This window comes from Varanus komodoensis, unplaced genomic scaffold (genome assembly GCF_004798865.1).
Source record: "Varanus komodoensis strain SLA01 unplaced genomic scaffold, ASM479886v1 scaffold36, whole genome shotgun sequence".
Taxonomy (NCBI): domain Eukaryota; kingdom Metazoa; phylum Chordata; class Lepidosauria; order Squamata; family Varanidae; genus Varanus; species Varanus komodoensis.
Genome location: NW_025335873.1, coordinates 3,581,777 through 3,602,126, shown reverse-complemented (window position 1 = coordinate 3,602,126; position 20,350 = coordinate 3,581,777). Strand labels below are relative to the sequence as shown.

Here is a 20,350-nt window from a genome sequence, read left to right as displayed (position 1 = left end):
TGATGGTAGACGGGAGTAGTGGGAGAATAATCACATCTTACACGCAGCTGGCAAACTCGGAGCGACACTCAGTCTCAGACAGTCGGATGCTTCCTAAGCTACCTCCACATGTAGTAGCTCTATATGTAGTAGCTCTATATGTTCCTGTCCTCCATTGGAATGAATGAAGGCCTTTTCGGTTTACGAGAGGAAGGTAGGCGGCGCGAAGGGATGACGTCGGCTGCCCGCGCCGGAAGTGCTTGGCGTAGAGTCTTCGCTGGGAGCCGGCGGCGGCGGCAGCAGGTTGGACCCCGGAAAGAGAAAGTGGCCGGGAGGGAGCGGGGGGAAGGCGGGGGAGGGCGAGGAGGAGGCCATGGCCGCCGGGAGGCGGCGGGGCACCGGAGCGTTGCCACGGGGACGGGCCACAGCATTGGGATGGGCCGAGGCCTTGCAGTGGGGGCTTGCGGGGGGCGGGTCGATCTTAGGTCTTGGAGCAGCCTTTTCTGGCGCGCTGGATTGCAATTCTCATCATCCCCAGGCAGCCTAGGCAGTGGGCGTGCCGGCTGCGGATGGTGGGAGTTGCAGTCTAAATAGCTGGAGTGCACCAAGTGAGGTGATGTTGCCTTGGGAGGGACAACTGGGGTTGGCGTATTGCTGTACGTTCAGGCGGATTGGTGGAGGGTCAGATTCTGCACCCTGTCCATGCCGTGAGACCGAGCATGTAATTCTCTGCCTGGGCCTTTTCTTACTGTTTAATAGTCTGTCTGTCTCATTAATGATCTCTCCACCCTGCAAGCTTTTAAGAGGAATTTTCACATGGGGGCATGTATCTGATCACAGCTTTGCTTTTTACAAAGGCGCCAGTGGGGTAATCCCTAAAATAGGGAATGGACTGTAACTCCATGGATGCAAAAGATTCCAGCCAGTTTTAATATGCATAACAAAATCACATTGTTTAAGAAGACAGATTATTATGTGCAGCTATGGGGAAGGCTGTCTGCCTCAGACCCCTGAGAGAAGCTGCCAAAGCTCCATATGCAGATAGCCCAAAATAGCTACATGTTTTGTAGTGTGGGAAGAGAATGCAGACAGGCATTGCTGTTGTTTTTAATTGGACACACTCCCAAGAAAGGTCCCCTGACTTGAATGAAGTTGGACAATTAGGGAGTGTATTTTCAAGAAGGAAGGCTTGGGATCGGATAATAGCAACAGTGTACCCAAGCCATGAGTTAGCTGGTTTGGGACCACGGGGAAGCGCACTGCAGAGATGGGATGGGAGAGAGCTGTTTCTTCACAGAACCCTTAGTTCAGCCCACACTTACAGGTATCTTTCTTTTTACTTCTACAGGAGAAATGGCTGCAGATGGATCCCAATCCTGGTTGGGTTCCAAGGACCAAAAGGGGCATTGGCAGTTACCTGCTGAGCAGCACTGTAACACAGACAGCTACCTAAGGTAAGTGTGTCCACTTTCCCGTCCAGCTGTAATGTAGGGAGAAAAGAGGGGTGAGGGAGGGGGGTGCAAGGTTGGATACAGTTGGCCTGGCTGCCTGCTGGAAAGCAAGGCCACCCATGTGCCAGTTTTCTCTAGAAAGGATCAGTCGCTTGCATTATTTCTCATAGGACTGAGATTTGCAGTTTTTCAAAGTGGTGGCAGTGCTTTGCAACCGGCTCTGCACAATTTTTCAAACGCTTTGCACCATTTTTGGCATGCTACTTTCATGTGGCTTTCTAGAATACCTTGATCTAACAGCGGACTCTGCATTTCTGGTTTTAAATATTAACCATACTGGGTCCCGTTATCAGCGCAGGGTCAGAGCATGGCAAAGACTGTGATTGCATCGTTGTTTAAAAGTGTTGTTTGTGTTTGATTTTGAGCAGAACTAATACCATATTTTGATGTACCACAGGTAAATGTTTCCATAACCTTATGGAGAGAAAGGACTTTGAAGCATGGCTTGATAATATTTCTGTTACGTTTCTCTCTCTGACGGACTTGCAGAAAAATGAGGCGCTGGATCACCTGATTGGCTTGAGCGGGGCCGCCCAGCTCAGGCACCTCTCCAATAACCTAGAGACCCTCCTCAAACGGGACTTCCTCAAACTCCTCCCGCTGGAACTCAGTTTCTATTTGTTAAAATGGCTTGACCCTCAGACCTTACTCACATGTTGCCTCGTCTCTAAGCAATGGAACAAGGTGATAAGTGCCTGTATGGAGGTGTGGCAGACGGCTTGTAAGAACCTGGGCTGGCAGATCGATGACTCTGTCCAGGATGCATTGCATTGGAAGAAGGTGTACCTGAAGGCCATCCTGAGGATGAAGCAACTGGAGGACCACGAAGCCTTTGAGACCTCCTCGCTGATCGGACACAGTGCCAGGGTGTATGCACTTTACTATAAAGATGGACTACTTTGTACAGGTAGGATGGCCTGACTGACTTGGCACAACATGAGCCAAGACGTCCCTGGTTCTGATCTGACCTTGGGCAAAGTGGCCTTTCACTAGCTGCCTTTCAGCCTCCATCAACAACGCAGCCCATCTTTCAGGGCCGTTGGGAAAACGAATGCAGTGGTTTATTCCCCAAAAGGAGTGCATGTGCGAGCGTACAAAGCTGTTTTATACCCAGGCAGGTCATTAATCCTTCTAACTCTTTTTGTATCCTGACTGAAAATGGTCCCTTGAATTCTTCCCCCATTTTACCTGAGGTCTTTTTTTTTTTAAAGCTGGAAATGTCAAGAGGAGAACTGTCCTCTGCATGTGTTCTGCTAGGAAGCTGTGGTCCTTCCTCTTTTTGAAAATGGTCTTAATTAAAATTACAGGCAGCTCATTCTTACTCCTGAAGTTATTTGCTTATAAAATGTATGCCTGTCCCTGTCCTCTCGTTGTACCTGCATGTCACTCTCTGATCTGGATCTGGACGAAGCTTTTGATCAGAAGGAGGCAGGTGCAAAGATGCTGGGCAGGGGAAGCAATGTACTTCTGGCTTGCAGGAATCTTTTGATCCTAGGATCATCGAGTGGGGAGTGACCTCAAAGATGATCCAGCCCACCTCTGCCCCGTGTAGGCTCTCGGCCGCATGGAGTTGCTACAGCACCCCTCGCAGACGGCCAGCCAGCCTCTGCTGGTTTCTCCAGCAAAGAAGACAGTCTGTCTCACTCATGGGAGATGTCTCCAGAGTTTTGGTCCCAAACTCCTGTGCCCTCTGCATGCAAAGGGTCTAGTCTGGCCTTCTAGAGCAACCAAGGGCAATTCTTTTCCTCTTCTGCGTGACATGAAGTCCACTGTCATTTCCCCCCTTAATCTTTTTGAGGCTAAGCATATTCCATTCCTTCAGCGGTTCCTCACGGGACTTGGATTTTACTTCCCTCGCCATTCTGGTAGCTTTGTCTGGACATGCTCCAGACTGACCATGTCCTTAGCTCATGATGCCCAGAACTGGGCAAAGTGCTCCAAATGCACCCTAACTAATGCAGAAAAGAGCAAAAACATTACTTCCTCATAATCCGGGCACAATACGTCTGTTAATGCAGAACTTCTTAGCTGTGGCATCGCAATGCTGGATCATATTCGGCTTGTGATCCACAAAAAGTGACATCCAGTCAGCAACTCTCCAAACACAGGGGATTGTGGGTATCTAGTAGGAAGCAAAAGGAGCACAGAGATGGGGGTGCCTGGAAAGCTTGCATGGATGCGGGTCTGAGCTATCTGTTTTATCCTGTTCATGCGGAGGTGAGGCTGACACAGTGCTTCATAAGATAGGTCATATCCTGGTGGAGCTCTACGCCCAAGCACAAGCGCTGGGGTTGCTACTGAGAGAACCACAGCAGCTGTGGGAGCAGAAGGAGGGCGCTCTGAGTAGAGGTGCAGCTCTCACCTGGACACACGTTTCCACGAGCAGAGCTGGAGTTCCAGTGTTTCCCGTGGTCATCTAGGCAGCCACAGGATTGCCAACATCCCTTTCAAATGCACTGCCGCCTACCTAGGTCTCCCACACGTTGTTCTTACATCTGTGATGTAAATGAAAAACTCAGCACAAATTTCTGCTGAATATCAACTTGTTAGGGCTCACTCAGTGTTCCAGCCTGACTAAATTCTTCTGAGTCTTATTTTCTCTGGTGTTGGCTATCGCTTCTAGCCAGAAGTGTGGCATCTAGATCGAGAGAGGTATTACTGCCACTCTATAAGACTCTGGTGCGCCCGCAACTGGAGTATTGTGTTCAGTTTTGGGTCCCTCGTTACAGGAAGGATATAGTCAGGTTAGAGTCAGTGCAGCGCAGGGCCACTAGGTTGGTGGCCGGTTTGCAGGGGATGCCGTATGAGGAGAGGCTGAGGGAACTGGGTCTCTTCAGCCTGGAGAAGAGGAGACTCAGAGGGGATCTGTTGGCGACATGCAGGTATGTGAGGGGGTGTCACACGGAGATGGGTAGAGACCTGTTCTCTCCTGCAGAGGAAGGCAGGACACGCTCCAACCAAGCAAAGCTCAGGGAGCCAAGGTTCCATTTGGATGCCTGGAAGCACTTCCTGACAGTTAGGACCCCGAGGGTGTGGAATGGGCTTCCACGGGAGTTGTTTGAGGCCCCGTCGGTGCGGGTGTTCAAGGATAGGCTAGACATGCACATGGTGGGCATGTCATGAGCGGAGCCTGCTGGAGCTGGAGGTCAGACTAGATGGCCCGGGAGACCCCTTTTGACTCGCTCTGTTTCTGTGTTTCTCTGTCAGCTGCAAACCTGATAAGCTATCCCTCTGCAACCTTATCCAAGGTTGAATGCAGCAGCACTCCAGTGAGAGATCTCGCTCCCAAAGAATCCCGAGCTTTCTATTAGCATTGTCTAATGGTTGCTCAAAAAGCTGCAGGTCCACCTAATTGTGGACAGTCTGACCCACAATTTGCCATCTTGTCAGCAATGGTATCACTGAAAATTTTGTCAAAGGCTTGTTGAAATCGACGAATATTATGCCCATGGCTTTTCCATGAGGGTACCAGATTAGTAACACTAGAAAGCAGATAAGGCTATCAAATCTTGCTGGCTCCTAGTCATAGAGTACTTTTACAGGCTGGCCTTACGTACCTGTTTGAGAATTTTGCTTGATATTGACAGCCTGATTCATCTGTAGTTTCCTGGTTCTGCCCTCTTTTCCTGTTCTTGGCAATGGAGACCGCATTAGCCTGTTTCTAGTTTTCTGGCACCTCTCCTGCTCTCATACATTGGATGTTACTGATTTTATGTTTACATGCTGATTTTTCGGTTCACGTGGGATCCCAACGCAGCTATCAAATAAAACAAAATGAATTTTAGAAACAAAACAGAAGTAAATATCTTTGTAAGCTTATGGCATCATAAACAAAACTCGGGGGATCAGGAAGTATACAGATGCATCTAAATAAAACTGATATACAAATGCATCTAAATAAAACCAACTAAATAAAATGTAGTCCTTTGGTAGACTATGGGGAGGGGCTAAATGAGTGAACTAGTCCCAGTGTGTACATGCCACCACAGGGAGACCTCGTCCGAGGTTCTCTCCATGCTCTTCTCAGATGGTGACAGGATAAGATACCTTCCATAAGATCATAACTTGCAGGTAGGGTTGAGCTGGAGGAAGACAGTCCTACTGGCATCTCAAATTATATAGTTCTTCAAAGGTCCTTCAGCACTTTGAATTTGACTTGAAATCACATCTGTGAAGAATAAATAGCAACAAAACTGCACCTGCCCAATAATGAGCCTCCATCAGCTCATTATTTCGGAATGGTTTTCAAGAGACAAGGTCGGCATTGAGTGGGAGCAGAGTGAAAAGTGGCTGGGCCCCCTTTCTCTTTCTACCAGCCCATTTCCCCCCTGTAGTGTAAATTTTTGTGGACTGGAGCATATGCCAAAGCAGTGCCAATATTTCGAAATGCCAGAAGGGTCTTTTATTTTACTGTAGGAAACTAGAACAGTCACCCTTCCAGAAATTCCTTTTTTCTTTTTCTGCCACTCCCTGTTCTTTCCTCCTACCCTGATCCTCCCTGCCCTGTGGAATTCTGGGTGGAAGGACAGCTCCAGCTAGAAATTGGAAATGATCCCTTGGAGAGAGCGGTCAGAATTAAAATGAGGCCTCACCCTGTGCTCACCGGGCTCCTTTGAATTCTAGAGCCCTTTCCAAAGAGAGGGATTCTGCTGGCTGGCCTACAAATCCCGCTCCCATTGTGGGTCTCTCTGTGACAGTCGCTTTGTTGTGTTAAAGCCCAACAACATGCTGCTGCCTCGTTAAAAGGACTAGAGGAAGGGATACTGATTTGATCAGGCCAAAAGCAGATGGTTCAAAACCAAGCTCTTTTTCTGTCCAGAAAAAGCAGGTTCTTCACTTCACTTGCAGGGCAGCGTTTTGAGGATCTGGGCTACACGTTCGTTTGGATTTCCTTGAGATGGGAGGTCTAATTTTCATGGGACATACGATGTGGGGGCACAGGCTTAATCATACGCATCCAGAATTGGGGATTAAGGGTTTTCGTATGAATGAGACTCTGTGTTCTGCATGAAGTGCTTCACCTCCCCAACCAGAATCCAGATCCTTCAGCTGGAACCAAGTGTGCACGAATTAATTGCTTCATCGCATGTACTCCTCCTGTGTCAAAGATTGAGATTTGGAATTTGTGTCAAGGCTGCCCACTTTGATTTTCTGGCCACTGAACTGCCTTTCCTTTCCCCCTCCCCTCTCCTCCCCTCCCCTCCCTCCCTCCCTCCCCTTGGGGCTGCAGGTTCGGATGACTTGTCCGCCAAGCTGTGGGATGTGAGCACCGGGCAGTGCATCTATGGGATCCAGACCCACACCTGCGCGGCAGTGAAGTTTGACGAGCAAAAGCTCGTCACAGGCTCTTTCGACAACACGGTGGCCTGCTGGGAGTGGAGCTCCGGAGCCAAGACCCAGCACTTCCGGGGCCACACGGGGGCAGGTGAGTCAAGGACTCCGGGAAAGCCAAAGACTTTGGGACCTGCACGGGCCAGCCCCACTGAGCGTCCCCCAGGCTGCCCGGCCGGCCTCCCGCCTGTTAGCTGAAGTGGTCACAGCCAGTTTGTCTCTCCCCCCACTTCTCTACTTTTTCCAGAAAGCTTTTGGCACAACTAGATGACCATATCCTGTTTCCAGGGTGGGCAGCACATGCCCTTCCAGGCTGCAGTACTATTGGCCATGCTGGCTGGGGGGCTGGGGGAGCCCTCACAGGTGTCACGTGCCCTACTGGGTCAGACAAAGGGACTCTCTGATCTCGCGTCCGGTTTCCCAGGCACCTCCATGAACCCCAGAAGCAAGGTCCGGGGTCAAGGCTTTGCACCGTGTCTGCCTGTGAACTGGTAGAGAGAGCCAGTCTCTGGAAGTGCAGGCCTGGTGCAGCAGTCCTCGGCTCTCCTCCCCCGTGGATCTAGCCTCCTTTAAAGCCCTCTTTCCTCGCACTGCTTGCCACGTCTTGTGGCAGCACTTCTGCCAGCCTGCTCCGAATCGACTGGCGATGGCTTTCGTTGCCTTCTGTGTTGTGGGAGCAGGAGGAAAGCGGCTCAATCAGCCGCCTCTGCCTGATGCACAGTCACGTGATTGCATTTGCCTAGCCTCTGGTGGTGGCTGCTTGCGTATGCAAAACAACACCTCCCCCCATATGCAAGAGGGAGGCATCAGCCAGCAAAGAAACTGTCCTGCATCCCTCTGCACATAGCATATAATTTTGGTTCTACTTCCACGAAAGGGGAAGCTCTAATTTCTAGGAAGCCAAACTGACTGTAGTTGCAGAGCAGATAACAAATTATCTGTGTCTGTCTTAGTTTCAGTAGCAAAGAAGTACATGATTGGTACTTAGCCAGTATGGCATAATGGTTAAGGGACTGGGACTGGGACTCAGATGGTCTGGGTTCTAGTCCCCACGCAGCCATGGAGCCAGCTGGGTGCCTTTGGGCCAGTCTCAGACTCTCAGCCCAACCTACCTCGCAGGGTTGTTGTTTTGGGGACACGATGGAGAGCAGGAGGAGGAGAAATTACTCAAGCGGCTTTGAGTGCTTTAAAAACGAAAAAGGTGGGATTTAAATCTAATAAATAGGTCAATTATTTTCTGGCCATATCAGTCCTTTTCAAAGTGACCTTTTCTCTCTGTCAGTTTTTAGTGTGGATTACAATGACGAGCTTGACATCTTGGTCAGCGGCTCAGCGGATTTCACTGTGAAAGTCTGGGCCTTATCCACGGGAGCGTGTCTAAATACGCTGACTGGACACACGGAATGGGTCACGAAGGTAGGTGTGGCTGGCAGCCCAGAGATGGCAGCACCCTCCCTTTGCATAACAAAACGCTGCACCACGTACCACCTGGGAAGTGGCTGCTTTGTCCCAGAGTGTTTTTGGGGACATGTGGCATGTGGGGAAAACTGCACTGTGAAGCCGGATTCCTGTGATTGCTTGCAGGGCACCACCAGTGTGTTCGGTCCTTTATTCCCCGAGTTATTTATTCCTGTACTGCCCAATAGCTGAGGTTTTCTGAGAGATTCACAGCAATTCATCAATCACAGCACAGATTGCAGGACAGCGCCCTGCCCCGGAGAGCTTGCAGTCTGGTATTTGACAAGGACAACCACAGGAAAAAGGGACAGACGTATTGGAGTGCTCAGATCCACGCCCCAAAGGGCTTGCAGTCTTAAATTCGACAAGGCAGGAAAACAGGAGCAATGGGAGAGCTTTTTCCTTTGCGTGTAGGTTGGCTTAGTGACAGTCTTGAGTTGCTTCCATTGTCTGCCACCGACACAGCGAACGGTCAGGAGTTCTGGGAATTGTCTAGAACCATCCGAAGGCGCCAAGCTGACGAAGGCTGTGGGAACTAGCCCGTTGTGCAAAGAAGCCGCGTTTGAATGCATCTGGCTTTGTCTTCAGAACTTGAAGTGCCCCCACCCACAGAGAGAGCGCTGGTCCTTCAGACACAGCATCGTTTACTCTGAGCAGCCGTGGCGTTCCAAGGCTTTGCAGGGAGCACCTTCCAGCCTTCCCGTCTCATGTCCACCTTGCCCCGTTAGGTCTTCTCGGACTGGACTTTGCTCTTCGTGCTCTTTCCTGGACTTGCTACTTGACTAACCATGTTGCTTTCTGCTAAGCTCCGAATTGTGCCCCCGCCCCACAACCCTCTTTGCATCTAAGAGGTAGATAGAATTCAGCGAGTTCTTCTGTCTTCAAGTGGGCAGGCTGAATGTGTGCAAATATGGGTCACAGCTGAGTCAGTTTGAGGTGCCATCATATAGCTTTGGTGGCCTGCAGGTCCCCAGATGTGGAGGCTCTTGAGATGCCTGTGCCCTGCTAGGGGGAAACCAGTCCTACAGATTTTTCTAGCCAGTCACGTCTCCTCCCGCCCCGTCCCCTCCCTTTTCGCTGGCACACCCGTTACCCCCCTCTCCTACTCTCCAAGTTCAGTTTCCAAATGACAGAGGCAGCTAAGTGGTTCTCCCCAAGCTAGCCAAAAAAAGGTGCATCTCCATCCTTCTTTCAAGATTGAAGAACTGTCTCTGATTTCAGAAGAGATTTCCCAAGCTGTCCCTCAGCTCCAGGGACCCTGGCGTTGCTCTTTCCCAAGTACAGAGCAAAATCTCTCTCTCGGGTCCTGTTTCCTGGGCAAAATGCAGTCGGAATAAGAAATGTGCGGCCCGAACGACCTTGCAGCATAATCCCCATCACCAGCGTCCATTGGCCGTGAAGCTGGGACTCAGTGGGAGCTGAGATCTAACCATTTCTGGAGGATGCAGGTTGCCCACCTTTCAAGAGAGCAGGAACCGACAGAGGAGCTCTGCTTGGGCATCTGTTTCCCCAGGGGATTAGAATCATGTGGCGGGAGAGTAACATGGGCCACCTAGCCACCCCCCCCCCACCCCAGCTCTGGGTTGGACAGGGTGCCCCTGGAACACAGAGGAGGCTTTTTTTCAAAGGCTCCTTGCACAAGGTAGAAACCTGGCCAAGCCCTCAGTCTGCCTCCCTCAGCTCTAGCCACGGGGGGGGGGGGGGGCAGAGTCAGGGTCCAGATGTAAATGCATCCAAACCTTGCTTTGGTGATTTGCCTGCATGCCTCCACCTTCATGCCGCCTTCCTTCCAATTGCAGGTTGTCCTGCAGAAGTGCAAAGTCAAGTCCCTCATGCACAGCCCCGGGGACTACATCCTGCTCAGCGCTGATAAGTACGAAATCAAGGTGCGTGGCCTCTCCACCTCGCCTGCTTTTGGATGCCAAGAAGCAGCAGGGCTGCGTGTCACAAGAAAGGGAGGCCTCCGGCCTTCTTGCGGCAGATGGCTAGCACCCCCGTGTGTCTCGTGGTATAAATCGGGGCCCAAAGGGGACTCAGCAGCCGCCTGCTCCAGCATTTGGGACACAAAACCCCCCACTCTCCAGTTACAATAAGGGTACTTTTAAATTTTAAATTCTGAGATGGCTAGTATGTTCTGGATTTTTTTTTATTTGGTTATTTAAAACTCCTCTATACTGTCCCTTGCCAAAGTCTCGGGATGGTTTAACAATACGATGCTTTCTTGATGTTGATTCGTTGAGTTACTTCGTCAGGTACTAATAACCTACCAAAACCAAATTACAAACCTCCAAATAATTTGAGAACTGGTGGGGTTAGAATGTCAGTCCAGGACTGGGAAACTCACTCACTTTCTCTCCACCTAAGCTCCCTCTCAGAGCTGTTGGGAAGACAAAATATTTAAGGGGGCGGGTGAAATGGCCTTGCCCGCCATGAAGGGCAGGTGCAGTCCAGATGTGGGAGCTCCTACTCTGAGTGGGAATTTGCAGCCAGACCCTGCCCTATGGAGTGCTCCTATTTCAGGATTCCAGCCACTACCATTCCATTCCTCCTGTTCTGGGTGTTCCGTTTCCCTCTCCACAACACTCCAGTAGTAATTTCCGGCCACTGAACATGCTCAGTACTCATTGGCATGTTTTGCAGTTCCCCCTCCCCGCTCTCAGGAATTTTTTCTTTGGGGAAGACTGCAAACCTGAGTTCCTCCATTGCAGGGATGGCGCCATTTTGCCTACAGAGCAGAGAATGGTGTGATTAAAAAAAAGAACAAGCGAGCATGAAAAAGTGGATCAAGAACCTGAAGTCCTTGCGTTTGTTTGTGTGCTCCCCTCTTTATTCTTGCTGCAATGTATCATCAAAAGCATGTACTTGTCCCGAGGAGCTTGCAGTCGAGGTTTAAGGTGCATGGGAGCAGAAAAGCAGCCATGAGAGAGAAGGGTGCGCTGAGTGACGGAGTCACTTTGTCGCACGTACGTAGGGCAGGGGTGGGACACGCAAGACCCTCCAGATGTCCTGGGACTGCACTCCCATCAGCTCTGGGAAGCTTAGCCAGAGGCGAGGGATGATAGGAGTTGCAGCCCAGCAGCATATGGAGGGCCAAATGGGCCCCATCCCTGATGCAGGAACTAGCAGGTAAACCTGAGGCGGACAGGCGTGCATCGAGCTTTCCTTCAGGAAAGGCAGCTCTGCAAGGATATTTGGGGAAGGGCATACAGTCAGCACAGGTGGATTCAGAGAGGGCCAGGTGTCCTGCTGCCGCAGGTGCCCGAATGCCTCACCCGCTCTCTCGTCTCGTCGCATCTCAGATCTGGCCGATCGGACGAGAAATCAACTGCAAATGCTTGAAAACCCTGACGGTGTCCGAAGACCGCAGCATCTCCCTCCAGCCCCGGCTTCACTTCGACGGGAAATACATTGTGTGCAGTTCAGCCATCGGGCTGTACCAGTGGGATTTCGCCAGCTACGACATTCTCAGGTAAAGGCCCTGGAGGTGAAGCGGGTATTTGCAGAGGACCTCTGGCGCCGGCGCCGGCTGTTCCTCTCAGGGCTGCGCAACCAGCGTGCAGGTCAAGCAGATGTCTGAAAGGACCATCTGAGATAGGCAAACCGGCTTGCCAGCAGTGGCCTTCTGGTGTCTTGCTTTGAGTGCCTAGTTTCCCTACACTGGCGTCTGCAACAGCCACCCCTTAGTCTCCCCGTCTGGCCTGCTTATTCCCTCCCTAATCCCATACATTTCTTCTTTGGATAAAGCCTTCTCCCTGTTCGGCCATCTCCTCTAAACTCTCAGGCGCTCAGCCAATTGCAGGCAGAGGAGCTTGCGCTGGAAACAGAGGAGCCGAGAGACCCACTTGGCTGCCTAGTATCACTGTGGCAGAGAGGAAGCCCAGCCATTTCTTGCTGCACTACAGTCCAGAATATCTACTTCATTTTTTAAAAAGCCAATTCCTCGAAAGTTTAACTTGTCTTGTGTGCTCTTTTCTTCTGATCTCTCTGCCTCTGTCTGTCTGTCTGTCTGTCTGTCTCTCTCCCTCTCTGTCTGTTTCTCTTTCCTGCTGCTGCAGGGTTATCAAACCGCCTTTGTTTGCAAACTTGTCCTTGCTGGGCTTTGGTGACATTTTTGCTCTCCTGTTTGATAACCACTATCTGTACATAATGGACTTGAGGACAGAGAAACTGATCAGCCGTTGGCCACTGCCGGAGTACAGGAAGTCGAAGAGGGGCTCCAGCTTCCTGGCAGGAGAAATGTCTTGGCTCAATGGTTTGGACGGTGAGAATGACATGGGCCTGGTCTTTGCTACCAGCATGCCAGACCACAGTATCCACCTGGTCTTGTGGAAGGAACATGGCTGAAGGGAGCTGTTGGCATACGTGGCGTGGCTCTTTTTAAAAAAACAACAACACACAGTAAAAACACACAACGGACACTGCCAGTGATGGTTCAGAGAGAGGAGACTTTGCATGAACCAAAGCCGCACATCTTAATGGATCCCATCATGCAATGCACAATCATTTAAGCCTTTCATTTTCAATGTCACGTTGAGAAACGGGGGGTGGAGACTACAAGTTGGGGAGAGGAAGATGTTTGGGGGGGCTTTTTTTCCTTTTACACATAATGCACCATAGCATGGCGATTGCCTCCCCACCGCTCACATATACTCATGTTTAAACATACACTCGGGCACACTTCTCGGCTGTATTTTTACTTCACTTGCCGGGGGGAGGCTTATTCAAAGGGCATTGAACCTGAGACGTCTTCTCTTCCCCCTGCAATCTCTCTCGCTGAAAGGATTAAAAGGAGGTGGTTCATGAAAGGGGGGGGGGATCTGATCACTCTAAAAAGGGACTGTGCCCGTAGATAATTTATTCAGAGCTGTTGCTCTCTCCCCCGCTACCTGCACCTCACTTCCACACACTCTTCCCCCTGTCGCACTGGCTTCACACACTTCTGCTCCTGGCCATGGCCATGCCTAGCTGTGAGGAACACCTGAACAAAGAGATGCGTCAGGTATCTATGTATTGTTCTGAGCGTGGATGCATAGGGGTTTCAGTACCTGGGGTCCGAGCGAGCCTGAGTTTAAATAACCCTGAAATGCTTATCTCAGATGGTCACCTGTACAGGCACACCGAAACTGCTCTTTCACTGTGGGATTATTTTAAAGGCAGCCATCCTGGCTTAAAAACACACACACACACACACACACCCTGCATCTTTTTGAGGATAATTCTTGACCGCTTGCCTAGGGGTAAAGGGCAGCCCCCAAGTCCATGCTGGATCTTGTCCTATCCTCTGTCCAGACTCAAAAGAGTTCGACACTTAAAAGCAGGCGCCTTGTGATGAGGCGTATGGGGTGGAAATGGGGGCAGGCCTTCCGTGCTCTTTTGTTTGTTGGGGGCAGGAGTGACTCTTCCAGCACATGCTACGGAAATTTACATGAATTTACAAATGAATAAACCAACAGCCTAGTTCAAGACTTGTATCCATGTGCAGTTACTGACTGAAAAGCTTTGAGATGGTCTCCCTGGCCTTGGACTAAAATATGAAGTTAATTTTGGCTCCTGCACCCACAGACGTACTCCCAGCAATTGGGTCAAAGGATTGAGGTCGCGGAAAGACTTTAATAGCAGTGGAGGTACGGGGGGAGCCATGGTGTTGCCTCATGGCTGTTTGTTGCATTGTTTTGGTAACTGGATGCTCCTGGGATTTGCGGGGTGGGAGGTGTCTGCGCTGCGGTTGTAAAGGCCACTGGGGGACGGGGACGGGGGGTTAAGCACCCCTTTAGGATCCCGTCATTGCCTGCTGGGGACTGTGTAATGACAGCACACAGCTAGGTCCACAAGGCCCTGCAGGCAGGCGCCAGACTGCCTGCTGAAGACAAGGTGCTGCCCCAGGGGAACTTTTGCTCTGACCCGGCGGGGCGGCTTGGGAGCCTAGAGGCACGTGCAGAACGCAAGGATGCAAAGCCAAGAGGTAAGTTCAAGGGTGTTGGGGCTGGGCTTGCCCTGGCGGTGCAGATGGCCTTGTGATCTGGCTCCCATTCGTGGGCTGATAAATTGGGGTGGCTTCACCAATTTGCCTCCTGGGGCCGAAGGTATTTGCGAGGGAGCTCAGCATCACAGGGAGCACCGATAAAGCTCAGCATGAAAGCTGTAGTGGATAAGGGACCGAACTGACGTAGGAGTTAAGCGCCCCTTGCTCAGGAAGAGGTGAGAGCACACATGGGTGTGTTCAGTCCCAGGCCTGTCCGGATAGGGCTGGGGAACATTCCTGTCGGAAACCCTCTGCCTGGTTCAGTGTTTGTGCCAATCTGTAGCTATTGCCTGAATGTTTTTCATCAGAGGACGACGCCTGTCAGCCAGTTTGGAGAGACCCACACCCCAAAGATGCAGCAGGGCTGGCTGAGGTATATTTTGAAGCAGTCCTGTTGCTGTGGGTCAGTGGAGGCAGGTTTTGGCCGACCTCAGGCATGTGGACCAGATCTGCACCTCCCGGTCTCGTCAATTGGCTAGACTCGTTTCCATGCCCTCTTAATCACTGGGGGCCTTCACTGTTTTTGCATGTTTCCCCCCACCCACAACCTAAAAGGTTGCAATGCCATCACCTCTGGCTTTGTTGCAGGGCAGTAAACTGAATTACACGGGTATTTTTGGTTTTGTAGCCCCACCTTATTTGTCTTTAGCTTCTCCCCCTTTATTTGTAGCCTTGGAGGGCCACCTGAGTTTCCTCCATTGAATTTAGCCCTCCGTGTCATGCCATCTCCTCAGGTCTTGGGATTCAGAGGCAGAAGAACCTGGCTTTGGTCTGTCAAGGGTGGAAAAATCGCCCTCTGAGAGTCCACTGGGGTGTACAATTAAAAGAATATTTACAGTGAATTCAGACATAGAGGAAATATACACGGCTTGTAGGCAGTCCCTTTAGGGACTGCCAAGAGGGCGGCTGCAAGAAGTTTTCATAACCTCTCGGTTGCATACATACAGCCTGGTGGTGGGTCACACACACAGCGTACCAGAGGCATGTTAGAATAAAGCGAAAGGGATTGTATGGGATAACGGCAACAGCACAAAAAGCGCCTTCGGGTCAGGTAAGCAGTTGGCATTTCTAAGCGTGTCCCTCCAGAGAACAGGCAAGTATTGGCATCTCTAAGGTGCACCTGCAACATGGATTCCCGGTCAGATCAGGAAGTCTAAAGCCATCCCGAGCTGTTTGTAGGGGATGGGATAGAAAGGCTTTTAATAAATACATGAGCTGTTTTCAAAGTGTCAGGCTTTCAGCAGCCGTATTATGGCAGGGCTTTCGCTCATCTTGTCCTGTCAGGTCCTCGTTCAGTTTTGAGTTCTACCGGCATTTGGTCTCTGCCTGGTGTTTATCACTGGGAGGCAGCAAGCCCTTCCCAAACACAGCCAGGTTAGTTTGCGGGGAAAGCACCCAGGCCGCTGCAGCAGGAGGATCGTGACTTGAGAAGCGGATGGGCGGGCTTGGCCGAGAAAGCGGACATGTCCACAGCTGTCTCCCAGGCAAAGCAGTGGTTGAAAAAGTGGGAGGAAAAACAGGCAGGGAAGCGCTCCACTCTGGGCTACTCGGGGCGGGGGGGAGGGGGGGCTCTACGCAGCCCAGCAGTGTAGGAAAGATGCTGGACAGGGACCAGAGGGGTGTGCGCAGCGTCGCTGCTCCGCGCCACCCAAAACTATGCTGAATAATTTTCCTTGCTTGGCATCTTCTCTGTCTGGCGGTGGCTCTCAGTTGGGTAATCCGACTTTCGCTAAACCTGGGTTCCTGAAGGACGTGGAGTCTGGCAAGCTGCCCGTCCGTCCATCCTGCTGAAGTATGAGGATGCTGTTTCCTCCCTAGGTATTTGGTGATAGCTGCTGCAAAACAGCAGGCCAGCTAGAGGCTCCCTGCATGTAGATGAAGCCAAGTTGGACGAGCCAATGCTTGGCTTGATAGAAGGTGGCCTTCGGTGTTGACCCACGCTTTGGGAAGGCTCCATAGCACAGTGGGGGTGAGCTGCTTTGGACCCAGGTTCAGTCCCTGGCAGCATATCCAGGTAAGGCTGGGCAACATGCAGCAGAGGCCCAGATCTGTTCTTGGATGCTGTGGTGCAAGGGACGGGATTTCTGACGGGTTGAAAACACGGCAAGTTTTAGCAACAAACACATGTCTTCATTCCATGCAATGTTGAATCTTGCTACTGGAGAAAGGGCTCACTTAAGGAGTGTTAATGTCATGCATGTTATGTTTGTCTTACCATTTTTATTTTTATCTAAGGATTGATTGAGGATAGCCCTACCTTTGAAGGGCTACTTTCAAAGTGAAGATACCTCCTTTCATTCCAAGTATCCTCTCTCTGAAGGACTGGCCAGCCCAAGCTTAGTTTAAATAACTCCTCAGTTGCTTTCAGGTGGGACTTTTATTGGGCACTTGCTCTGTGTCATTCGTGGGGTTTTACAGAAGGGCCGGATCACTATACAAAAGCCTCAAATGTTCCCCACTCTTTCTTCTTTCAGCTTCCACAGAAAATCTGTTTATGTAGGAAAGATGGAATAAACCTCATAGTCTCTTTTGATTGTTTTGCATACTAAGGAGGAGGAGGAGATGGAGGCATTTTGCCCCCTGTCCCATAATGCTGGACCCCAAAGGGGTCATCCTAGGAAGCGTTTGAGTGGGAAATTCGGGAAAGATCAGAGGAAGGACTGCACAATCCATGTAGCTGGGCCAGTGCCAGGTACCAGAGAATTCCAGGGTCCATACAACAGCAAATTAAATTTAAAAATGTGCAAATTTCCGTGTGCTAACTGTATATGCTATAATAATAAGGCGCTCTCTCTCCCTCTCTGGGTGTGTTTGTACTCTTCTAAAGACCTTGTCACTGAAGGACGCCTCTATTTGTAAAAAGGGCTCCATGGGCAGGGGAGAGCAAAGCACGTCAGTTCGGAAAACGAGGCAAAGACAGCAGGAGGGGAAGCCCATGTTAGCCCAAAGGCAGCTAGTCCAGGGGAATCCGACACAGCAGAGATCTTCAGCGCCCCTGACGCTTCCTTTCAGCAAGTGCCCATGCCCAGCAGGGTGGTGGGGGCAACGGCCTCTCAGAGGTTCCAGGTTAGAGCCCCAACCCCAATTTTTGTCTGGGAGACCTGACCAGTTTTGCACCTCCCTCTCCATCCCAAATTGGGTGCATTAAGAGATTTACACATGTTCTAAAGCACGTAGGTACGTGTGTGTGTGTGTCTTCCAAGCGCCTGTTGCCCAAGGTTTAAAGGGATGTGTGGAGTGCAGAGAGGAGGGTATTTGATTTCGGGAGGTGGGGGGACCCTTCTGCAGAAAGATTCAAGGCAGGGGACAGCAGGTGGGGAAGCCCCCCCCCCAGCCCTTATTTATTTATTTATTGTTTGATTTATATCCTACCTTTTTCCTACAAGGGGCTCAAGGCAGCTTACAGCATCCTCCTCCTCCATCTTATCCCCACAACAACCACCCTGTGAGGTGGGTTGGGCTGAGAGTCTGTGACTGGCCCAAGGTCACCCAGTTGGCTCCATGGCTGAGCGGGGACTCGAACCCAGATCGCCTGAGTCCCAGTCCCATGCGCTTAACCACTACACCACACTGCCTCTCCTTATCATGCTTCTTGTATGCATTCTTCACCTCCAGCTATTCATAGATGCCATGTAGTTGTCAATGCTGGAACAAGGAAAGGGGGACCCTTATTGAGCATCACAAACATGGCTAATTGCACAGGGGTTCCAAGTGAGGCTTTTCCGAGCAAAGCACTCACTCCTGCACCAACGAATCCCTTGGATTTGCTTTCTCCTTCATTTTTTTCAAGCTCTTTCTATTAGTGAACTTTGGTACATTCTCACCCCCTATAAAGAATCACAACATTCTCATGCATCTCTGCATTCATCAATGCAAAATAAACCTACCAGCTTCCTTCCTTTGGCTCCCTGGTTCATATTCTCAGATAGGCAAGAACCATTAAATTATTTTTGGATACTTCTTCCAGTATGCACAGGACCCGTGTGCTGTGATTTCTCCGTTCCTCTCTTGAACATGCACAGGAGCTTCGCCTCGTCTCTGTCATACCTTAAAAAAGGTTTTCTTTTCTTGACTCCGAGGATCAATATCCATACCTTTTCCCGGAATCATCACATCATTGCTTACAAGGGTATGCTTTGTAGTACCCAGCTAACCAAACTGATCTGTGACGAATTATATCTCCAGAGTGTTGTGTCCCCTAATCAGGGATACTCTGGGCACGTCTGGTTGGAAGGCAGTCCGGCAGTGGTACACCATTGCAACCTCCATGGGGACCTCTACGCTGCCTCCGAACGCCTGGAGAATGGAGTGAACGGAGGTCTGAACCACCTTCCTAGGATTGACAATCCTCTTCCGTGGGCTGAGGACCTCTTTCCTATCTGGTTCTCGGAGAACGTGCTGCGGTATATTTACTCCTGGTACTGCATTCCAGGGGGGATTGTTGACGGAGGTAAATACGGTACTCGGAAAGACGTAGTTTTCAAAGAGGAAAACGCCAACATCTGGACTTTGCTTTTCAATGGTGCCCATGAGGGTCTTCCAATTTGTGTGCAGAATAATTTCGTCAATGTCATTTAGCAACACTGATCTGCGTCTGTACATAGACACAGTCATTCAAGGCTGTGATTTGTCCACAGTAGCCAATTTGGGTCCCACCTTTCCTGAAACGCCACTCAGTAGAAACATTGAGGTAGGACGTGATTGGCCAGGGAACAATCTCAGCTGTCCCCGCTGCCACATAAACCTCCAAGACTTGCTCCATCCGCAGGCTGCAGCTGTTCTTGTAAATCCCCACTTTCTGTGCCCCTAGAAGCTTGTACATTTCCATGCTTTGTACAAACTGCAGGATGTTGTAGGCACCAAACATGGTGGAGATGCACACCGTGAAGTCCACGGAAGGCCTCCCAGGTTTGCGGTTTTTGATTTCAGACCTGAGTAACTGGCTGACATCTCCCCTAGGAAGGGAGCTCAGGGACACCGAGAAGGGAGGCTCACAGTTCATGGGTTCCATGCAAATCACATCTGCTGCTGCATATGGAAATCCAAAGTGATCTGCATGGACATCAATCACAGCCTTCGAGGTGCAGACAGCAGCTCGGCAACAGAACTAGCAATACTGTGCCTTGATTTCTTCTTGGGGCACAATACTGACCACCCGCGTCAGTTTCTCCACCAGGTTATCGAAATACGGGGTGATGACCAGAGTCTGGCTGTCCCTTAAAGCAGAGATTGAAGTGTTAGCCAACTGGCCACTGCAGAATCCCCTTTCCCCCTGAAAGAGTTTGTGCGGGTAGGGGTTGAACTGCATCTGGTGGAAGGAAAGAACCAGCATGGAAGCAAAGGCCCCCAGGCATAACCCAGTGGCCAAACGGACCTTCTTGCTAGAGCAGATCATCGCAGCTGACTTGGGCTCCACACAGCAATGCGTCCCACTGCCGAGCCTGCAACGGAGGAGACGAGCAGATGGGTAAGTCTGGCACGGGGGCACCGCGTCTTGCATGATGCCGGAAAATAGAAGAATGTGGCAGTCGATACCTGTGCATGTGGGAATGAGCATGCGCACCATCTCCCAAGAGGAGAGGTAGACATAAGACTGCCGTTTGCCTAGCCAAATCGCCTGAGATTGGGAAATAATGGTTATTTCCTTGTAGCCAACTTGTTGTTCAAGCAACGGCAGTGGGCAAATTTTCTTGCGAGCAAAAGGAGGTGATTTCAAGAGTGTTACTTGTGGGTAAATTGTCTATTTTCAGGGAAGGGTTCTGAGCACAATGGAAAAGGAAGCCTAGGGAAAGCAGTTGAATGGCACGCTTCATCCTGTCGACATTTTAACAGCCAGGAATGACTGTTCTCCGCTTGCAGACGGGAAGAGGAACCTGAGAAGTCACTACCATAGAAGATCAGAGAATTTATTCTGCATGTTTTGTGCTTTTGTGATTCCTCACCGATGGTCATTTGCAGGTAGAACTTCCTTCAGGACTTCTCCTCTGCTTTTTGAGCATTCCTGAGCCTTTTTTTAAGGACAAGCATAATACAATACCTAAGGGCTAGC

General features: G+C 50.6%; 1 protein-coding gene and 1 pseudogene across 2 annotated transcripts; one reads left to right on the top strand and one right to left on the bottom strand.

Annotated features, from left to right (window-relative positions):
* The first annotated feature begins 222 nt into the window (after positions 1–222).
* FBXW2 (F-box and WD repeat domain containing 2) lies at positions 223–13,742 on the top strand. 2 transcript variants are annotated; one of them, XM_044440062.1, is made up of 8 exons: positions 223–282; positions 1,328–1,433; positions 1,980–2,397; positions 6,721–6,915; positions 8,104–8,237; positions 10,079–10,165; positions 11,579–11,748; positions 12,335–13,742. In XM_044440062.1, the coding sequence occupies exons 3-8, from the start codon at positions 2,190–2,192 to the stop codon at positions 12,621–12,623; spliced, it is 1,083 nt and encodes a 360-aa protein (XP_044295997.1). In that variant the 5' UTR covers positions 223–282; positions 1,328–1,433; positions 1,980–2,189; the 3' UTR covers positions 12,624–13,742. The 2 variants fall into 2 exon arrangements, with proteins under 2 accessions (XP_044295997.1, XP_044295996.1); XM_044440061.1 differs by having other exon boundaries at positions 1,888–2,397.
* Positions 13,743–18,422: 4,680 nt separating this feature from the next.
* On the bottom strand, positions 18,423–19,801 carry LOC123028169 (annotated as a pseudogene).
* Positions 19,802–20,350: the final 549 nt, after the last annotated feature.